This window comes from Staurois parvus, unplaced genomic scaffold, assembly GCF_062004578.1.
Source record: "Staurois parvus isolate SC_StPar_1 unplaced genomic scaffold, SC_StPar_1.0 ptg000343l, whole genome shotgun sequence".
Taxonomy (NCBI): Eukaryota; Metazoa; Chordata; class Amphibia; order Anura; family Ranidae; genus Staurois; species Staurois parvus.
The window spans coordinates 2,703,576-2,725,736 of record NW_028318139.1 but is presented as its reverse complement, the minus strand read 5'-3'; the positions used below and the strand labels follow the sequence as shown (position 1 = coordinate 2,725,736).

Here is a 22,161-nt window from a genome sequence, read left to right as displayed (position 1 = left end):
ACTGCACCAGCGTAGGGTCTGACAATGGGCCCAAGGATTTCATCCTGATAACTAATCATAGTCAGGGTGCCATTGTCTAGCCTGTAGAGGTCTGGTTTCCATGGATATGCCTCTCCAGACCATCACTGACCCACCACCAAAACGGTCATGCTGAACAATGTTACAGGGAGCATAACCTTCTCCACAGCTTCTCCAGACCCTTTCACATTTGTCACATGTGCTCAGGGTGAACCTGCACTTATCTTTGAATAGCACAGGGTGGCAGTGGCGGACCTGCCAATTCTGGTGCCGGGCAGTGAGCACAGGGCCCACTAGAGGACGTTGGGCCCTCAGGCTACCCTAATGAAGTCTGTATGTTTGTTTGGTCAGAGACATTCACACCAGTAGCCTGCTGGAGGTCATTCTGTAGAGCTCTGGCAGTGCTCATCCTGTTCCTACTTGCACAAAGAATACCGGTTAAGAACCTTCTACAGCACTGTCCAGCTCTCCTAGAGTAACTGCCTGTCGCTTGCAATCTCCTCTTTGCTCTTGAGACTGTGCTGGGAGACACAGCAAACCTTCTGGCAATGGCACGTATTGATGTGCCATCCTGGAGGAGTTGGACCGGCTGTGCAACCTCTGTAGGGTCAAGGTATCGCCTCAAGCTACCAGTAGTGACACTGACCCTAGCCATATGCAAAACTAGTGAAAAACAGTCAGAACTGTTGGGCAGGGAAAAAAATGTCAGTGTCCTCCACCTGTAAAACCATTCCTGTTTTGGGGGTTGTATCATTGTTGCCCATCTAGTTCAGGTGATGTTGATTTCATTAACACTAAAGCAGCCAAAACTGATTGACAACCCCCTCTGTTACTTAACTGACCAGATCAATAGCCCAGGAGTTTAATTGACTTGATGCTATATTCTGATTAAAAAGTGTTACTTTAATTTTTTTGAGCAGTACACCTTGCTAGTACCAGGTTGGACCCCCTTTTGCCTTCACAACTGGCTTAAATCTTTGTGGCATAGATTCAACAAGGTGTTGGAAATATTCCTCAGAGATTTTGGTCCATATTGCCTTGATAGCATCTGCTGCTGCAGATTTGTCAGCTGTACATCCATGAACCGTTGATGCAAGGCATGATGGATCCATGCTTCTACATACATTGGTTGTGATGAGTAGTTATTTGAGTTATTGTTGCCTTTCTATCATCTTGAACCAGTCTTCCCATTCTCCTCTGACATCAACAAAGCATTTTTGTCCACACAACTTCCGCTCACTGGATATTTTCTTTTTTTCGGACCATTCTTTGTAAATCCTAAAGATTTTATTGCATGAAAATCCCAGTAGATCAGCAGTTTTTTAAATACTAAGACCAGTCGTCTGGTACCAACAACCATGCAAAGTTTGAACTTCAGTAAGTCATCTTCACCACGTCTAGATGCCTAAATACATTAGGTTCCAGTCATGTGATTGATTGGCAATTTGTGTTACCAAGCAATTGAACAGGTGTACCTAATAAAGTGGCCAGAGAGTGTAGATACACTTAAGGTTCCATGCACACTGGGCGTTTTAATAACGCTGGTAACGTTAGTTGTGTAAAGTCACATATTTTTCAGCGGTTTTTAGACTTTTGCATTGGTGTTTAGCATTTTTTTTAACCAAAATAAAAAAACTTTTTTGATAAAAAAACGCTGGTTTGCTGTGTTTCTCAGCGTTTTTCAGTGATATAGTGTTTTTACAGCTAAACAACTCTAGAAACCCACTAGTTCTGGGTTCTTTTTCCAGCCCAAAAATGCCCCTGCCAAAAAATGCTGATTACAGTCTGTGTACATGGACACATAGGATAACATGCTGGGCAGTTTACTGGCTGTAGAAAAAAATGCCAAAAGCCAAAATCAGCAGCCGTAAAAACATCCAGTGTACATGAGGACTGATTCTCATAGCAAGTATTTCTACTGTGGCAGTTTCTTTTATTTGAAACATTTAATTGTTGTAAGCCTTAATTTCTCTTTGGCTTCATTCACATTGCTATAAAAATACATGTGTACAAGTGTTTTTTTTATTACAGATATAAATGCATCTCAAATGAGCCACTCACTTAGGTGCATAAACTTGAGCTGTTTTCAGATCCTTAGCACAAAATCCAAAAATCTGCGTTTTAGAACATGTGCCCTTCCCATTTACGCATATAAACTCATGTATACACTTATGTATGCATGTACATTAATTGTAAACAAAAGGGAAAAATAAATTATCATAAGAACAGCTTATGTACACCTACACATCTTCACGCATTTAAACACATCTGTACACAAATATTTTACTGATCATTATGCAGGAACTTTTCTCCTAGAAAACACGTGTAATACCATACGTTAGATTTTTACAGTTGTGTGAATGAAGCCTAATTTGTTTTTGCTTAAACATCAAGTGATCTTTTGATAACATAAAGCAATATATATATATATATATATATTATAGTCATTTTAATGTAATAAATAATTCTTCTATTTTTGCTACAGGAGATGACTGAAAATGACATGCAGAAGTTTCCCAAAGTAAGAGTACCGTAAGTATACACCTACATATTTTAAAATCACAAGGGAAAATTTCACAAGATGTGAAACTTTGTTCTTTTTGATTACTCAGACAATATTATTATGTGAATTACTTAGTGTAGGAGTCTTTGCAGATAGTACTGCATCTTTCAAATTCATATTTATAAAGGAGGGAGAATAAGAAAACACAGAAGTTCAACTAATTTTCTATGTTCTGATTCCTCAGTGAGGCAGCTGGCATTTTCTTAATAAAGGGAAACCATAACCTTGTTAGTGGCAACACAATCAATTTAATGGATAAAATATGCTACTGCAAAAAATGCTAGTCAATTCTAATAGGAACTGACACCCAAAATCTTACAAGTCTGCATGAATAAATTCTTTATGCACAAAGACAGTGCTGGCTTCTGGAAATAAAAGCAAATAAAGGTATTGTTAAGAGAGTAATATAATTTTAGCTAGAATTAATAAATACTTGCATTTTAACTAGTATACATGCACTTAGCGTGTGCAGTGCTACCCCCAAAGGGGCAGCTTGATAATGCTTACCCCCAGTGGTTGCCCTGACCTTGCAAGCCTCCCGATACCTCAGAATCTCTGGATTCAGACATATTTCAACAGTATAGGATATTAATGCAAGAGACGCAATTCGTTAGTAGCACCTCTATATTAGACTTGTTCAAAAGAGTAGATCACAGGAATAATGGGTTTAAGATATACAACCTCTGTTACTGCATAAAAACAGAACGCTAGTAAAATAGAAATAATCAATTAGCAATGTTTAACAAATTATAAAGTCATGAGTAGTAAGCTTCAACTATTAAATTGCAACACCAGCAGTAAGGGGGGGGGGGCTTGTTGACAGATCAGCTTCTCCTAGGCCACCAGTGCCACGATGGTGGATGCAGAGAATTATGTAAATGTATACTCCAGCATAAATAGATGTAAGTATCTTATCTTGAATAACAATTGCCTTAAAAGAGAACAGGTCTCCTTAACTAGAGATTGAAACTTGGACCCTGTGATGTTTAATGATCCTGATATGGTGGTATCCGTTGTCTTCTGTTAGCAATGGTAGGGCCCATAAACATTAGTGAATAATGGTAATTCAATGAAGTTAAACAGATAAGTTGTGGTACTGCTCAAAGCAAAGATCCACTGATACTGAGGTGTAAAGGTGTCTGCATGCTGTGTCTCTAGAGTGATGACAGAAAGAGGTTGGGCATTCACCCACTCACGAATCTCCTGGATAGCACGGACTCCTAGGAACAAGAGTTCCTGCACATGCTCTTGGCTGTTTGCAGGGATGTGCAGAAATGCCGTGTGATGGCTTGTCAGTATAGTGTGCAGATATGTGTGTGTGAAGACCGGACAGTGACAGTGCCAATGCAGAGAGTTGATGTGTTGGAACAGAGCTGAACACCAGAGGAGATCAGTAGTCCCCCCGTGTTCAGCTCTGAATCCTGCACCAAGAGAGCGAGCCAGTCCCTTGCTGTAGAATATATCTACTCTCCCAGCATTCTTCTCGTTCTCATTCTCTCTGGTAGCTGTAGTTCCATCAGCATTCAGGAATGTATGTATTGGATATGGGACTATTGGGCAGTACAGTGACTAAATGGTTAGCACTTCTGCCTGGCAGTATTAGGGTTGTTGGTTCGAATGCCAAACACGGCACCACCTGCCTGGAGTTTGCATGTTCTCCCTGTGCCTGCGGGAGTTTCCTCCGGGTACTCTGGTTTCCTCCCATGCTCCAAAGACATGCTGGTAGGTTAGTTGGTCTAAATTTGCCCTAGGATGTGTATGTATGTGTAAAGCAATGATGGACACAACAACCAAAAGCAAGTCATATACAGGTGAAACTCGAAAATATAGAATATCGTGCAAAAGTTCATTTATTTCAGTAATGCAACTTAAAAGGTGAAACTGATATATGAGATAGTAGAAGCCACGATTTGTCATAATTGTGATGATTATGGCTTACAGCTCATGAAAACCGCAAATCCACAATCTCAGAAAATGAGAATATTATCTGCAATCAATAAAACAAGGATTGTACATAGAACAATATCGGACCTCTGAAAAGTATAAGCATGCATATGTACTCAGTACTTGGTTTGGGCGCCTTTTGCAGCAATTACTGCCTCAATGCGGCGTGGCATGGAAGCTATCAGCCTGTGGCACTGCTGAGGTGTTATGGAAGACCAGGATGCTTCAATAACGGCCTTCAGCTCTTCTGCATTGTTTGGTCTCATGTCTCATCTTTCTCTTGGAAATGCCCCATAGATTTTCTATGGGGTTCAGGTCAGGCGAGTTTGCTGGCCAATCAAGCACAGTAATGGGGGCAGGTGCCAAGTCCTGCTGGAAAATGAAGTCAGCATCCCACATAAAGTTCATCTGCGGAAGGAAGCATGAAGTGCTCCAAAATCTCCTGGTAGATGGCTGCGTTGACCCTGGACTTAATGAAGCACAGTGGACCAACACCAGCAGATGACATGGCTCCCCAAATCAACACGGACTGTGGAAACTTCACACTGGACTTCAAGCATCTTGCAGTGTGTGCCTCTCCATTCTTCCGCCATACTCTGGGTCCTTGGTTTCCAAATGAGATGCAAAAGTTGCTCTCATCAGAAAAGAGGACTTTGGACCACTGAGCAACAGACCAGGTCTGTTTTTCTTTAGCCCAGGTAAGATGCTTCTGACGTTGTTTGTTGTTCAGGAGCGGCTTGACGAGGAATATGACATTTGAAGCCCATGTCCAGGATCCATCTGTGTGTGGTGGCTCTTGATGCACTGATTCCAGCCTCAGTCCACTCCTTGTGAAAGTCCCCAACACTTTTGAAAGGCCTTTTCCTGACAATCCTCTCCAGGCTGCCGTCATCCCTGCTGCTTGTGCACCTTTTTCTTCCACACTTTTCCCTTCCACATAACTTTCTATTAATGTGCTTTGATACAGCACTTTGGGAACGTCCAACTTCTTTTGCAGTTACCTTTTGAGGCTTTCCCTCCTTATGGAAGGTGTCAATAATGGTTTTCTGCACAACTGTCAGGTCAGCAGTCTTTCCCATGATTGTGATTCCTACGGAACCAGACTGAGAGACCATTTAAAGGCTCAGGAACCCTTTGCAGGTGTTATGGCTTAATTAGCTGATTAGAGTGGGACACTTTGTGCCTAGAATATTGCACCTTTTCACAATATTCTAATTTTCTGAGATTGTGGATTTGGGGTTTTCATGAGCTGTAAGCCATAATCATCACAATTATGACAAATCACGGCTTGAACTATCTTGCTTTGCATGTAATGAGTCTATCTCATATATTAGTTTCACCTTTTAAGTTGCATTACTGAAATAAATTAACTTTTGCACAATATTCTAATTTTTCGAGTTTCACCTGTACACACAATACACAGGTAGACACACACACACACACACACACACACACACACACACACACACACACACACAATACACAGGTACATTTAACCAGCATTTACACCATTATTCTAAGCATGTGAGAGACCCACTACCAAATGAACACCTGCCCTGGCACATCATAGCATTCACTCGGCACGCCAAGAAATAACAGAATCCAACTGCAATATTCTTGCACTGTCAAAATCTCCACTTTTATTATCACACGACACACAGGAGGATATATCTTATAATCAATCACAATCTGTATAATAACACACACCAATAATAATGTGAGCATTACAGCATGAAATAGACACATCTTTTGACAACGTCACAGCATAGAATTAATATATTACCAAAGCTATGGGAGGATGGGAAGGAACAGACCCCATCGGAACCATAATGCTCAGGGGGTCGCGGAAAAGCCTTAAACGCGACCAATCAATGAGCCCATATAGCCTTGGCAAGAGTCCCAGCGTCAGAGTGTCCCCTTTCGCATAGGAAGGCTCCCCCCTGACCATGTTCAGGCTCCCCATTATATGCCCTGTTTCTGACAACTTTCCCGAATTGAGCGGGTGCCATGCCCACTCCTGGAGGAGTTAGCAGAAAGGTTCCAGAGTCAGAGGTGAGGATTCCAGAGTCACGCCTAGCCACTATACTGAACAAACAACATTATTTAGCAATATCACACTTTTGCTTCAAATCAGCTTCTTATCTACCCTTAAACTTAAAGATTTCTAACTTCTCAAACAAGTAAACATCTTTAAATGCACAAACAAGTTATCTAATTTAAGCAGTCTAATGTAACATTTCTAGATGTCACAAACACGTTCAATCCCACAAACACTTCTTATCTGCTTTAAGCAGTCTAATGTCTGGTGTAATTTCTTGTGCTTCTGGCAACAATGCTTTATTGTAAAAATTCCCCAAGAAACAAAGGGTCCAAGATCAACACATTTCAAAGACATTATAGTATGAATGTAAGTTAGGGAAATTAGATTGTATGCCCCTTGAGGGGTAGGGACTGATGTGAATATACAATATATATATAAGCATTACCCTCTGACACACAGCGGGGTGGTCCTCCCCAGGCGGCCCCTGACCCTCTCCACCGTCTCCAGGGCCACAGCAGCCTGACGCAAGGTGTCAACAACCACCCCACCAAAGATCAGCCTTGCAAGGACCACCAAGCTGACAGCAGCCCAGGACCACCCCAGGATACCTGCACGGCAGCACCACCAGAACGGGTAAGCTGCCACCACCGATCCCCACCGACCTGCCAGCCTCCGCAGGGCCCTCCTCCCTAGCCCTGTGTCCATCCCTGACCACCAGGAACCAGCTCAGGCCCACTGATCGCTGCTCCGCTGGCCAGCCCATACATCGGTTCTGGGCCCACCCCTGGACACCCTGCACCCAGCTACCAGGCACCCAGCTACCACCCCTGGACACCCAGCACCTAGCTACTGGGCACCCAGCTACCACCCCTGGACACCCAGCACCCAGCTACCGGGCACCCAGCTACCGGGCACCCAGCTACCACCCCTGGACACCCAGCACCCAGCTACCGGGCACCCAGCTACCACCTCTGGACACCCAACACCTGGACCACCCAGCGAATCGAGACGTCACCCAGCGAATCTCCCGGACCCGGACCACCCAGCGAATCTCCAGTCACCGAGCCGCCAGCATCACCAGACGCCGTGCCTACCAACACCCCCAGACATCGTACCCTACGACCCCTCCACTCGCCGATCCACCGGACCCACTGAAGACCCCTCGGACGCCAGCATACTGCACCCACAGATTGCAGCCAGCCAGCTGCTGCCCTTTACTCCCACTCTCCCCCTACAGAAGGACTCTAGTGGACTCCTCCATGGTGATACAGACTCTCCACATTGCCTCGCCCTGACCCGTATCCCTTCACCTCCCCTGACCCGAACAGCACTGCACTCACCCCAGCATGCCACCTGCACTTCTCCTCCTCGTTTTCCTCTCCTCCATTCCAAAAATCGCCTCCCTCTACCCGCCCACCCCCCAAAACAGCTCTACATTGCCCCTTCACTTCTGCCCTCTCCCCACTACGGCACTCACCACCTCCTCCTGGTACTCCACTCCCCGGTCGACCCACGTGCCACCACTACCAGACCCACACGCTCCTGCACCTCCCATTCCCATGCCACCCTCCTCACCCTTCTCCTTCTCCTATCCGCTGGGGACATCTCCCCGAACCCTGGCCCCTCACCACCTCACCCCCCCTCCAGGAACCCCCCCTCCAGGGACCCCCCTGCTCCCGCCAGCCGCCGCAACCCTCTCAACCTCATACCTGTGCACCTCCTCCCCGCACCCATCCCCCCTCTCTCGGTTGCACTTATGAACGCCCGTTCGGTCTGCAACAAACTAACTGCCATCCATGACCTCTTTATCTCCCGCTCCCTCAACCTCCTAGCCATCACCGAAACCTGGGTTCAGGCCACTGACTCTACCTCCCCTGCGGCACTCTCCCATGGAGGTCTCGTCTGGTCCCATTCACCAAGACTGAGCGGTCACAAAGGTGGTGGTGTCGGCCTGCTCCTATCACCGCTGAGCACCTTCCAGGTCCTCCCTAACCCCCCCTCCCTAACCTTCTCCTCCTTCGAGGCTCACTGCATCCGGCTCTTCTCACCCACCCCCCTAAGGATCGCAGTGATCTACAGGCCCCCCGGATCCATAGCCCACTTCCTGGATGACTTCGCCGCCTGGCTTCCCTTCTTCCTCTCCTCTGAGCTACCGACCATCATCCTCGGGGACTTCAACATCCTCATCAACGACAACAACCCAGCTACCTCCCAACTCCTCCACCTAACCTCCTCCTTCGCGCTCACACAATACACTCAATCCTCCACCCACATCAATGGGAACACCCTGGACCTCGTCTTCTCCCACCTCTGTACCCTTAACCACTTCACTAACACCCCCTTCCCTCTCTCCGACCACCAACTCCTCACGTTCTCCATCTCCCCTTCCCCTAACTCCCCCCCCCCAGTGCGCCAAACCATCACCAGCCGCAACCTCCGCAACCTGCACCCGGCCCCCCTCCACTCGGCTGCCGACTGCTTACACGACAGCATCCTTCCACTGTCATGTCCTGACCTAGCCACCACCGCGTACAACGACTCACTATCAGCTACCCTAGACTCTCTGGCACCCCTAACCACACGCAACATCAAACCCAGACCGCTCCAACCATGGCAGAACGACCACACTAAATGCCTCAAACGTCGCAGTCGTGCGCTGGAGAGACTATGGCGCAAAACCAGGTCCCCTCATGCATTCTCCCTCTAAAAATCTGCCTTCCTCACCTACACCTCCTCCCTCCACGCCGCCAAGCAGGCCTACTTCGTTAACCTGATCAACACCCTCTCCACCTGCCCTCGCCAACTCTTCTCCACCTTCAACTCCCTGCTCTTTCCCCCCCCCCTCCTCCACTCAGTACCTCACTTACCGCCCACGAGATTGCCACTTATCTCCACAACAAGATTGACGCAATCCGCAAGGACATAGTCAACTTGCAATCTACCTCCCCGTCTAGCCTCCCCCCTTCCATCACCCCCTCATCTCTCCCCTCCTCTGACCTCGCAACGGCACTGCCCCCCACCACACCCAAGGCCCTGCCTACCGTAACCCCCCCATCACTGCATTCCTTCAGCCCTACTACCACTGAGGAAGTCACCAGAGTCTTCTCAGAAGCCCGCCTCACTACCTGCCCCCTGGACCCTATCCCCTCTCAGCTCCTCCGGTCACCCCCCTCTTCCCTCATCCACTCCCTTACCCACATCTTCAATCTCTCCCTCTCTACTGGTGTCTTCCACTCCCCCCTAAAACATGCGCACATCACCCCCATACTCAATAGCCCTCCCTGGACCCCACTGACCTCAACAACCTCAGACCAATTTCCCTACTGCCACTCACTTCCAAGCTCCTTGAGCGCTTGGTCTACGATCGCCTAAGCGCCCACCTAACTGACAGCAACCTCCTTGACCCACTACAGTCCGGCTTCCGTCCCCTACACTCCACCGAAACTGCCCTCCTCAAAATCACCAACGATCTACTAACCGCCAAAGCCAAAGGCAACTACTCTGTCCTCCTTCTCCTAGACCTCTCCGCTGCCTTTGACACTGTCGACCACCCCCTCCTCCTTAATAAACTACTCTCCCTTGGCATCAGAGACACTGCTCTCTCTTGGTTCTCGTCCTATCTATCCCAACGCTCCTTCAGCGTTTCCTACAACGGTGCCACCTCCCCTTCCCTCCCCCTCTCTGTTGGGGTCCCCCAGGGCTCTGTCCTTGGACCCCTTCTCTTCTCCATCTACACCTCCTCCCTTGGCAAACTCATACACTCCCACGGCTTCAATTACCACCTCTACGCTGATGATACTCAAATCTACCTATCCACCCCTCACCTCACCCCCACATTCTCCGCCCGCATCACTCACCTCCTAAACGACATCTCTGATTGGATGTCGCTCCATTTCCTCAAGCTCAACCTCTCCAAAACCGAGCTTCTCGTCTTTCCCCCTTCCCGCGCCCCCCCCCATCCTTTCCATCATTACCAACAACACCACCATCAATCCCGCCTAGCAAGCCAAGGTCCTTGGCGTCATTCTGGACTCAAACCTTTCCTTTCACCCTCATGTCAAATCACTTACAAACACATGCAGGCTCCACCTCCGGAACATCGCCAAGATACGCTCCTTCCTTACCCCAGACACCACTAAACTACTCGTACACTCCTTGATTATCTCACGCCTTGACTACTGCAACTCCCTCCTCACCGGCCTACCCCAGTGCAAACTCTCCCCGCTTCAGACCATCCTGAACTCAGCGGCCAGACTCATCCACCTCACCAGCCGCTCCACCTCTGCCACCCCCCTCTGCCTCTCCCTCCACTGGCTCCCCATTGCCCAACGCATTAAATTCAAACTGCTCACTCTGACCTATAAGGCCCCTAACTACCTCACCGACCTGATTCCCAGGTACCACCCTACCCGTACCCTTCGCTCTTCACAGGACCTCCTTCTATCTTGCTCCCTGGTCTCCTCCTCCCACGCACGACTGCAAGACTTCTCCAGGTCCTCCCCCATCCTCTGGAACTCACTACCCCAATCCATCAAATTGTCACCTTCCCTCCTCACCTTCAGGCGCTCCCTGAAAACCCACCTCTTCAGGGAAGCCTACCCCACCCTCACCTAACAGCCACTGCCATTCCCTCCTCCTACCACTTCATCTCCCACAGCCATTTCCTCCTGTACCTCTACCCCCTCCCTCCTAGATTGTAAGCTCAAAAGAGTAGGGCCCTCTTACCCCTTGTGTGCTGTTTATAGTTGCTGTACTGTTTCATGTATTGTCCCCCCCTCTATTGTACAGCGCTGAGCAAACCCTTTGGCGCTATATAAACTTGATAAATAAATAAATAAATAAAAATATGTAAATCACTGCTTAAATTGACTGCGCTATATAAGTACCTGTAATAATAATAATATTAGGACTACAGGTACCAAAATCCTCTGCTGTCAGAAGAACTGAATCTACTCTGCTGACAGGAAGTGATGTAGCAGTCCCAGTACTAGGTACTGGGGGAAAATGATTAATCATAGTCTCATCTGTAAATGTTCATGAATGGCATAATGTTATATCCAGCACCTGGCTACACATGAAAAATACAATATATCTCACACTAGGTCCAAATTTAATGTATGTACTATATTCACTAATATGGTCATGTTTGCAAAGTAACTTTAAAGCTTGGCCATTAGAGCAGTGCTTTCATCCCTGTAGCTCTCACAAGTCATGTATTCCAGACTTCTAGACACTTCATATTTCCGTTAAGCCAGCCATAGATTAATCAAATTTCAGCCGGTTCAGCAAGATTCAATCCATCTATGGGAAGGCAGGTAGTGCTGAATTCGATCCATCGATCTTCTTTAGTACAGCTAGCCTTTTGGATTTTGTTTCATGCGATCACTGTTGGTGGCTACAGCCATCAACAGTGATCATTGTGTCCATTGGGAAGGCTCTCCACCAGCAAAATAGTGCTGCAAGAGGGATTCTACCCTTTGTGGAAGGAAAGAATATTACATAATCTATGGGCTGCTTTACTTCATCACAGCTTAAGAGAAGTGCTCAGACCACTAGACTTATAATTAAATTTCAATACAATGAAAACAAGATCTGTTTGTGCTCTGTGAGGACAGAATTGAAAACTCTACATTGGACATAAGTTAACAAAAAAAATAAATAAATCTTGTCTCTAGCCTTTTTGATGTGGCCAATCCATGATTTGTGATCTTTAAAAGTATGGGATTTTACAAGCTTAAAGAAGAGCAAAACATTTACAAAAATACTTAGTTTTATAGTGCAATGTAAGTAAAATAGAATCACATTATTTTTTGTGAAAAAAAAACGTTTTTCCCATACTTAATCATGCTGTGGATGTATGCGTGTTCCCATTGGTGCACTGAAGTGAGAATGGCAAAACATGCCAGTGCACTGTACATTGGCATAACTGCTTGTAGCACAACTCAGAAATGTATGGTAAAGGATAACAACACTGCAACTATGTAAATGTTGTAGCTCCAGAAAAGGAAATGCATAATGAGCCACCTTGCATTTAGGATTACTAGGTTTATTTGAGCTAAAAGCAGGAAATATGAAAAGAGAATTAAAACTTGACAACATGCTTAATTTATAGCACAACTGAGACGGAAGGAAGAGAAGGTCAATGTGGATGTACTTGGCATACTTGCACGTTTTGGCAAACTACAGCATCTGAGTTTACCTTCCAATGATAATAGTACTGTGTTCTCTGTTACCGTTCCATCACCAATACTATCTTTTTTTTTTTAACAAAAGTTTTTGACAAATGGCATACAGAGATACAGAGCCAAATAACAAAAACATCAGAAAAATGTATATATTGTAGTACAAAGTACAGCAGCAAGTCATGACAAAATATTAGAAGCAACATTATACAAGTGGCGGTTGAAAAGGACCGAAACCGAATGTGAAAAATGGTTTTCTGACTTCTTTTCAAATTCAAGCATAAAAACCAGTAACAGCTAAAGATAATTGAAGTAGAACCTAAGAGCAACAAGCCCTACCATACAAGAAAAGAATAACATCTCACAGAGTTACTGTGCTTATTTGACCATAAAGCCAATATAACGGTGAGAAGCCAAGACAAATAAATACTTTGTAGTAAAGAAGATTCAGCAAAAAAAATTAGAAAAGAACCAGAAAAGAGAAGAAAGGGAAAGAGAGAATAATGTAAAAGAAGAAGGGTCATCCATACCCTGGTTGAAAGTTCCAATTATTTCCTAGTTACATCACAAGAATTATGCTAGGGTAGGTAGAGTTCATAAACAGGAGAGGCACGACAACCCCAAGAACAGTCATCAAGAGAAATGGAAAGGAAAAGAAAAAGAAGAATAGTCTCGAGGGGTAACGTGTTCAAGAAATCACAATGTTAATAATGTATGATCAAAACGTATATATATACATATGAAATCCAGGGTTGCCAAACGCACAGGAACCGGTCGTGAGAATTGGAAAGAATAGATGTCAATTTCTCGCTGACCATGATATCATTCATGCGATGTTTTACTGCTTCAAAACTGAGAGCAGGAGCTTTCCAAGCTTTCGCTACTGTAAGCTTTGCAGCATTAAAAAAATGCGTTGTTAACTCGAGTTCTGCCTGGAAAAGTGATTCGATGGGTTTAAAAAGGAGGACCTCACAAGGGTTCCTTTTTATGTTTGAGTTAAATATAGTAGGTAAGAGTGCATAAAGCCGGATCCATAGTCTCATCGCCTTAGGGCAAGACCACCATATATGGACCATTCTCCCCAGCTTAGGGCATCCACTAAATCAGGTCGGTGGATATTGTGGAATGATTTTGGCCAACTGAGCTGGTGTGTAGTACCAGAAATACATAACCTTATAGGCATTTTCCAGTTTGGAAATATTTTTGGAGCATCTGGAGGCCGTTTGGAGCATCATCTGCCAGCCCTCAGGTGTCAGGGTCACTGACAATTCACGTTCCCAATGTTGTTGAAAAGAACATAATGGAGGCTTCTTAGAGGAGACGATATAAGAATATATTGGAGAGATTATACCTGTTCAGCACGGGTGTGACCTGCAAATGCTTTCAAACCTGATAGGAGATAGGAAGCTTGGTGAGGTCTAATCAAGTTGTGAATGAAGTGATGAACTTGAAGGTAGCAAAAGTGTTACCGTAAAGATCGTAAAGATATCTGAGATGAGCGAAGCGTGTCAAAGGTAACAATCCTGGTCGGGGCAAGCAGGGAGTGGATTTCTAAAAACCCATGTTCCATCCACCAGGAAAATAGGCATGATCGGTCTAATCCAGGAGGAAATAGTGGACAGCAAAAAAGGAGGAGAGGAAAATGAGGTGAAATCAATCCAGCGGAATATTTGATTGAGTCCCAGAGCCTGAGTGTGTGCAACAAGGAAGGACCTATACCTGAGGGGTGGTGAACGGGAGGAAGCCACGGCGGAGAAGGCAAGGAAGTTGGGTAAGAGTCAACCATATCGATTGTGGCCCCTAGGGGCAAATGATGAGTCTCATGTAAAGAGGGAATAGAAGCAAGATTGGCTGCAAGATAGTAAGCGTGAAGATTAGGGACCGAGAGGCCGACTTGAGCCTTGCGGGTGAACATTAATCGCTTATTAAGACGAGGCTGGGAAGAACCCCAAATAAAACGAAGAATTTTCTGCTGTTGGATCTGAAGAATATGGGGGGTATAGGGATCAGAAGAACTCTGAAAAAGTATAACAACTTAGGCAGGTATGTCATTCGGATTGCATTAATTCTGCTGAACCAGGATAATGGAAGATGGTTCCTTGAGGCTAACAAATCCAACAACACTTTAAACAACAGGGGAAGTTGGCCTGGTATAGGCCTTCATAAGTAGGAAAGAGACAGATACCTAAATACGCCTGTGAGACAAGCCATTGGAATGGAAAGGTTTGATGGATAGCGTGTAATGTTTGTGGCACAAGGGACACCAAAAGAGCTTTTGATTTTCCTGGATTAATATGGAGACCTGAGATTAGAGCAAAACAAAAAAATCCAAAGTATTCATAAGATTGGGTAGAGAAAGGTGGGAAGACGTTAATGATAATATATGTCGTCAGCAAACAGAGATCTTGTGGGAAGAACCCGCAACGTCCACTCCCATCACATCAGGATTGCTCCAAATCACCTCAGGGAAGGTTCAATGGCCAGAACGAACAAGAGCAGCGAGAGAGTGGCTATACAAGGCATCTATCTAGTGCAGAAAATACGGGCCAAAGCCATAATGCCGAAGAACCTTAGTCAAATAAGGCCAAGAAAGAGTGTCAAAGGCTTTAGTGCTATCCAATGATAGGAGCATCATTTCCAAAGAGCAACGTTTAACAATATGAAGCAATTGTAAAACTCGTCGGATAGTGTCTCCCACTTGGCGTTTAGGGACATAGCCCACTTGATCTTTCTTAATAAGTCTAGCTAAAAGGAATTGAGCCTATTGGTCAAAATCTTTGTGAGAAGCTTTAGATCTATTTTGATCAAAGAAATTGGATGATAATTTCCCCAATGGTGGGGATCTTTGTCAGGCTTAGGGATCATAACAATATTTGCAGTCAGATGAGAGGGGGAGAAAATGCCACCTTCTTGGATAGCATTATACACGGCTGCTAAATGGGGAGAAAGAACGTCCACAAATTTTTTATAGAATAGTGCTGAATTTCTGTAACGTAAAATTGGCCAATCCATGAGTGCCCTATGAGCCGGTGTAAGTCTCTGGAGGGATAAGCCCTCCAGAATGAGGGCCATATCCTGGTCATGTGTTCGTGTAGGTGCAACGTATAGAGATGTAAGGTGGTGCCAGAAATCCTCTAGTATCTTAATAGGATTGCTAGTAAGGACACTGTCTTGTTCGCAAGGTAATCGGGGAATGTTTCGGAGCAAAGGTACAAAGTCGTTTTTCCAGCATCATGTCAGGTTTATTAACCCTCGCATACAATTTTCTTTTTTACGTTTATACACTATCTGAAAATTATGTCCCCGAAGTACCGTCTTATAAGCTTCCCACAATGTTACTGGAGAGAAAACTGACCCCACATTAAGCTTGTAATATTCTTGATAATTTTGTAGAAGGACCATCCGGATCTCTGAAATGGAAATCAGGGAGTCATTCATGACCCAAGGGGCATATTTTTTGAGAGCAAGGAGCTGTAAGAAACTAGAATTGGGTCATGATCTGATCATTATGGTAGCCGAAAGGACCATGGGAAGGTTATTACAGTGCATAAAGACATGGTCAATCCTAGACTGAGAGTTATGAAGAAGCGAATAATGCGTATAGTCTTTCGCTAAAGGATGGAGTTGCCTCCAAAGATCTACCAGTCCATGGTCATTAAGGAGTTGATGAATGCAACCCACAGAGGTTGACGGAGTGGAGTCATCAACTGGGTATTTATCCAACTTGGGGTTCAGGACTAGATTGGAGTCATCCGCCAGGTGGATGTGCCCACCAGGTGTGTTGCCAAGAGCGAACAAATGTGAGAAAGAAAGGGACCCGGGTTTACATTAGGAGCATAATAGGTCAATATTGTGACCTCTGGTCAGCTAGTTGTTTCTTACAGATAAAAGGGGGGGATTTGTTGAATGCAATCAACACTCCCCTCTGTTTCAAGGGGCCATTAGCCTGAAATACAGAAGGGTAGCAGGCATCAAAATATTTAGGATTTGAGGTAGCTGAAAAATGGATTTCCTGTAGACAAGCTACATGAACTCCGTGTTTCTGAAGATAGCAGAAAACCTTCACTTGTTTCTGTGGAGAATTAAAACCCTGGACTTTAAGAAATAACCAATTAAGTGCCATTGCCAGGATGGAGGACCAATAGCTTGCGTGTCACCCTCCGAGACCAGAAAGAAGAAAAAGGAAAGGGCATGAAAAAGAAGAAAAAGAAAAGTAAGAACAAGTCAAGGATAAGCCTAATACGGCTTATATCACATATAGTAAGCACAAGTGTGACGAAAAGTGAGCAGGGAAGCCCACAAAATGGCTCGCTATTTGAGAGGACAGTTGTCGTTACCAAATGCTGGGTGTGGGGGTGCAGGTATCCACCTGAACAGCGCAGCAATTTAAGTAGTAGTACATATTAAACAGAAGAATATACAAACATGGGCTCAATAGTCAGGAGCAAAACGTAAACAAATGGTACCATCAGTCATGGTCACATCTGCTCAGAAGGACCAGACCATGATAAAGGCCTGGAAATGCTTGTCAGATAATGCATGGAAAAACCAATGTGGTGCATTGACCATGCTCCAGGACACAGGAGCTTAGGATAGAGTTCGGAGCAGGTGACGCCAGAATACTAATACTCTCAAGTACAGATAAGGGTTAAAAAAAAATACAACATGGTAGCGTTAACAGTTTGAAGCACAGGTAAAACAGCCTGGCAAGGGGCCTAAAAATAGGCCACTAGAAAAAAATAGGAAAAAAAAGGCACACGGGCAACTTCTGTAAAACGTTGAGCTTGCAAGGTGTGTAGAGCCTTGGAGCTTCGAAGAGAGGATTTGGATAATTTGAGTTGAGTGCAGCCTGAGATTGTCGGGGTTGTGATGATCGGGAAGGCTTAGTTGATGAAGAAGATAATTCTTGAGATGGAGGAAGATCAAATTGGAGATCTTGAAAGTGACGGCGAAGCTCCTCCGGGTTTGCTGCGTGGTATTGGCGTTGCTGGTAGAAGAAGGAGAGCTTAAATGGGAATCCCCATTTGTATTTAATGCCCTGAGATCGCAAAGCTTGCAGATATGGTTTTAAAGTCCTCCTTTTAGCAAAAGTGATTGGTGAAATATCAGCAAATAATTGGAACGAGGTACCTTGAAAGGAGAGATTTTGATGACCATGAGCCGCCTGCAGCAGGCTCTCTTTTGTACGATAATAGTGGAACTTCATGATAACATGCTGTGGGGGACCATCTGGGCGCCTTGTTGCCAGGGCACGATGTATGAGATCCAATTCCAGGCATTCTAATGGGATCTTAGGTGCCAATTCCTAAAAAAAAGGCAGTAGCTGTGCCCTGTAGGTCAGTGATCATTTCCGGTAGGACATGTAGTCACAGATTGTCTCTCCGGGCTCGATTTTCAGCATCCTCCAATATATCACGAACCTGATTTAAAGCAGCCTCATGGTTATCCACTTCCAGCTCAAGAACAGTGGTAGCCAGATCCATGCAGCTCTCTAACTGATTAGTGCAATGCCCCAATTCCCAGAGACCTTTAGCATGGTCTGAGGAGAGTTTGCGTGATGCCGCTGCAATCTCTTCCCTGAATATGGAGTGGAATTTCTGCAGCATATCTTCAGAGGAGGGCTCAGCGGGGCTTACCAGTTCTGAGGGAAACTGTTGTAGGCTATCCTCCTGTGAGTCAGGGTCACCTGTGGAGAGCCGCATGGTTTCATCAGATGCCAGAGGATCTGGGGCCATCTTGGCCAGGCGGGCCGGGATGGAGAGCTTTGGCTGAGGCCGTGGCTTGGCCTTCTGTTTTTGGCCTCTGTGCATCCCCGCTGGGAGTACAAGTGTATGGAGAGCTCCAGAGGGTGAGGGGAACACAGTCAAAGAGGTAGGGAGTTCGCAAGGACGTGTGGGATGTTCAGGTGGTATGGAGCAGGAGGATCAGGTGGCCATCTTCTGAGGCCCCACTATTATCTTTTTTAATGCTTCTACCACACCTGGCATCTTCATTCTTCGGCCATTGCATGGACAGTGATCATGCAATTGCCTTCACATGCACACAGCACTCAGACTAGCTTTTTAGCATCTTACAATTGCATTGAGAGTACACTGCACTGTGTAAAGGCCACGGGCAAAGGATATAAAAGAAGCTATAAAAAACTACATTTTTTTTTGGCACACACGGCACACACGGCATACGGAGTGTCTACCACAAAACTCTACTTAGTAGGATTTTTTCTTCTAACTTCAGTTCAGTTTAAGTGTTTGGGTTTAGATACTTTAAGCCAGCATTCACACTTTAGCGTGGGTGTTTTCAACCAATTTTGGCATGTTTTTGTGTGGTCTTCAAGTGTTTTCAGACATAAACATTTTTGTTTTAACCAATGGAAAGTGAGGTACACTGGAGGAGGAGAGGCAACAACTTTTGTGAAAAATGCATGGTAAGTGCATTTTCAGGCATTTCAGGTGCTCCCATTGAGGGCTATAGGAGCTAAAAATCAAGACTCTGCCCCAAAAAAGCTCATGTATATTTTTGAGCTTCAAGCAACAAGCAGCACAACATTCACTGGTGTGAATGGGCACCCCTGGATATAATAGGAATATTGATATGGAGTATTGAAGTACTTTGGGAAATGTGCTTCAGATTACTCTAGTATGAACTGGGTCTTAAGAATATTTTTATTTGGAGAAGCATTACTTGAAGCAGGGTCAAAAGCAGTAAGATGGACTAGGGCATGCTGATTATATTTTTTTTTTTGCTACAATCAGATACACTATATTTCCAAAAGTATTGGGACACCCCTCCAAATTATTGGATTCAGGTGTTCCAATCACCTCCATGGCCACAGGTGTATAAAATCAAGCACCTAGGCATGCAGGATAATTCTACAAATATTTGTGAAAGAATGGGTCGCTGTCAGGAGCTCAGTGAATTCAAGCGTTGGTACCATGATAGGTTGCCACCTGTGCAATAAGTCCATCTGTGAAATTTACTTAATACTAAACATTCCATGGTCAAGTGTTAGTGGTGGAAGCAACTGGGAACAACAGCAACTCGGCCATGTAAAATGACAGAGCAGGGTCAGCGCACAGAAGTCGCCAACTGTCTGCAAAGTCAATAGCTAAAGACCCCCAAAATTCATGTGGTCTTCAGATTAGCACAATAGTGCATAGAGAGCTTCATGGAATGGGTTTCCATGGCCGAGCAGCTGCATCCCAGCCTTACATCACCAAGTGCAATGCAAAGCGTCAGATGCAGTGGTGTAAAGCATGCCGCCACTAGACTCTAGAGCAGTGCAGATGTGTTCTCTGAAGTGATGAATTATGCTTCTCTGTCTGGTAGTCCGATGGAGGTGTCTAGGTTTGGTGGTTGCCAGGAGAACGGTAAGTGTAAAGTTTGGTGGAGTGGGGATAATGGTGTGGGGTTGTTTTTCAGGGGTTGGGCTTGGCCCCTTAGTTCCAGTGAAGGGAACTCTTAAGGTTTCGGCAAAAGACATTTTGAACAATTTCATGCTCCCAACTTTGTGAGAACAGTTTGGGGATGACCCCTTCCTGTTCCAACATGACTGCACACCAGTGCACAAAGCAAGGTCCATAAAGACACGGATGAGCGGGTTTGGGGTGGAGGATCTTGACTGGCCTGCACAGAGTCCTGACCTCAACCCGATAGAACAACTTTGGGATGAATAGAGCGGAGTCTGAGAGCCAGGCCTTCTCATCCGACATCAGTGCCTAACCTCACAAATGCGTTTCTAGAAAAATGGTCAAACATTTCCATAGACACTCTCCTAATCCTTGTGGACAACCTTCCCAGAAGAGTTGAAGCTATTCTAGCTGCAAAGGGTGGGCCAACTCAATATTCAACCCTACACATGAAGGCTGAGATGCCATTGAAGTTCATGTTTTTGGCAATATAGTGTATGTTGCTATTTTCTTTAAAGGATAAGTTTACCTTTTTAACAAAAAATAATAAATGCACTTTTTTTGCAGGTAAAAAAATGTGACATTATAATTATGGAGCCTCTAAAGCATTGCAGCAGCAGCATACCATGCAGGTCTCCCCCTGATCTATCAGTATATCTGCTTGCTCATACATCCTGTACAGACAAGCAGATACTTACTGACAGGAAAGCTCAATGAACTACCACGGCGCTGTGGAGCGTCATGGTACTTCATTGAAAACCCACAAGCCGGCAGCAGCAAAGGTTTTCCCATTTAATGAATGCTGTAAATGAATGACGCAGTCAGGCGGGCAGAGCCCCGCATGGCCACAGTTTTTTTAAATTGTGACAGCTAGCGAGGGGGGAGAAGATCACCCTCTAGCTGTCACAGCGGGAATAAGGGGGGTGCAGGGGCTGGTCAGATTGTAACATGTTACACCCTGAATATGGGTGTAACATGTTACGAAAGGTGAACTTATCCTTTAAATATTTGGTATTCATGGTTAATTTGTTTGTCTTTGATGCAACCTGATGCAAAAAATAGCAAGTACAAAAAAAAATAATATAGCATTTACAATTGCGACACAAGTTATATTATAATTGAATGTTATAAAAATTACCTTTTCTTTTCAGTCTGCAGTTCTGTAATTTTCTGTAAAATGCACTGCAATATAGCTACCTCTAGGTGTTCTGTACACAAATGGTGTACAGATCACCCCCCAGAAACATCTATTCTTGCTTGTGTGATTGGCTCACTGATTTTCACAGAAGTCTGCACTAAGAAACAAGTCAGATTTTGAGCATCCCCTGCAAATGTCATTTTTGGTGAGTTTTTCCAAATAGGAAATTACATTTAAAGAGATGCAAACCCTGCAAGTACAGCAGAGGATTGATAATTATGAAACCACTCCCGTTAGATTCACTTTCCACATGGACACAGACAAACAGCTATAGACACAGACAAACAGAATAACACAAGGTAGGAATCTGCAACAAAGTTTGTTAAAATCTTTGCAATGTACTGTACATACAGTAGATATAAAAAGTCTACACACCCCTGTTAAAATGACAAGTTTCTGTGATGTAAAAAAATGAGACAAAGATAAATCATTTCAGAATTTTTTCCACCTTTAATGTAACCTATAAACTGTACAACTCAGTTGAACAACAAACTGAAATCTTTTAGGTGGAGGAAAGTAAAAATAAAAAAACTAGGATAATATGTTTGCATAAGTGTGCACTCCCTTAAACTAATACTTTGTTGAAGCACCTTTTGATTTTTATTACAGCACTCAGTATTTTTGGGTATGAGTCTATCAGCATGGCACATCTTGACTTGGCAATATTTGCCCACTCTTCCTTGCAAAAACACTCCAAATCTGTCAGATTGCGAGGGCATCTCCTGTGCACAGCCCTCTTCAGATCACCCCAAGATTTTTGATCAGATTCAGGTCTGGGCTCTGGCTGGGCTATTCCCAAACTTTAATAT

General features: G+C 44.8%; 1 protein-coding gene across 1 annotated transcript in view; it reads left to right on the top strand.

Moving 5' to 3' along the window:
* Window positions 1–22,161, top strand: part of LCP2 (lymphocyte cytosolic protein 2) — a 348,123-nt gene that overhangs the window by 62,715 nt on the left and 263,247 nt on the right. Inside the window, exon 3 of the mRNA XM_089684306.1 lies at window positions 2,504–2,550. Coding sequence (XP_089540432.1) covers window positions 2,504–2,550 — 47 coding nt within the window. The remainder of the gene's footprint in view (window positions 1–2,503; window positions 2,551–22,161) is intronic.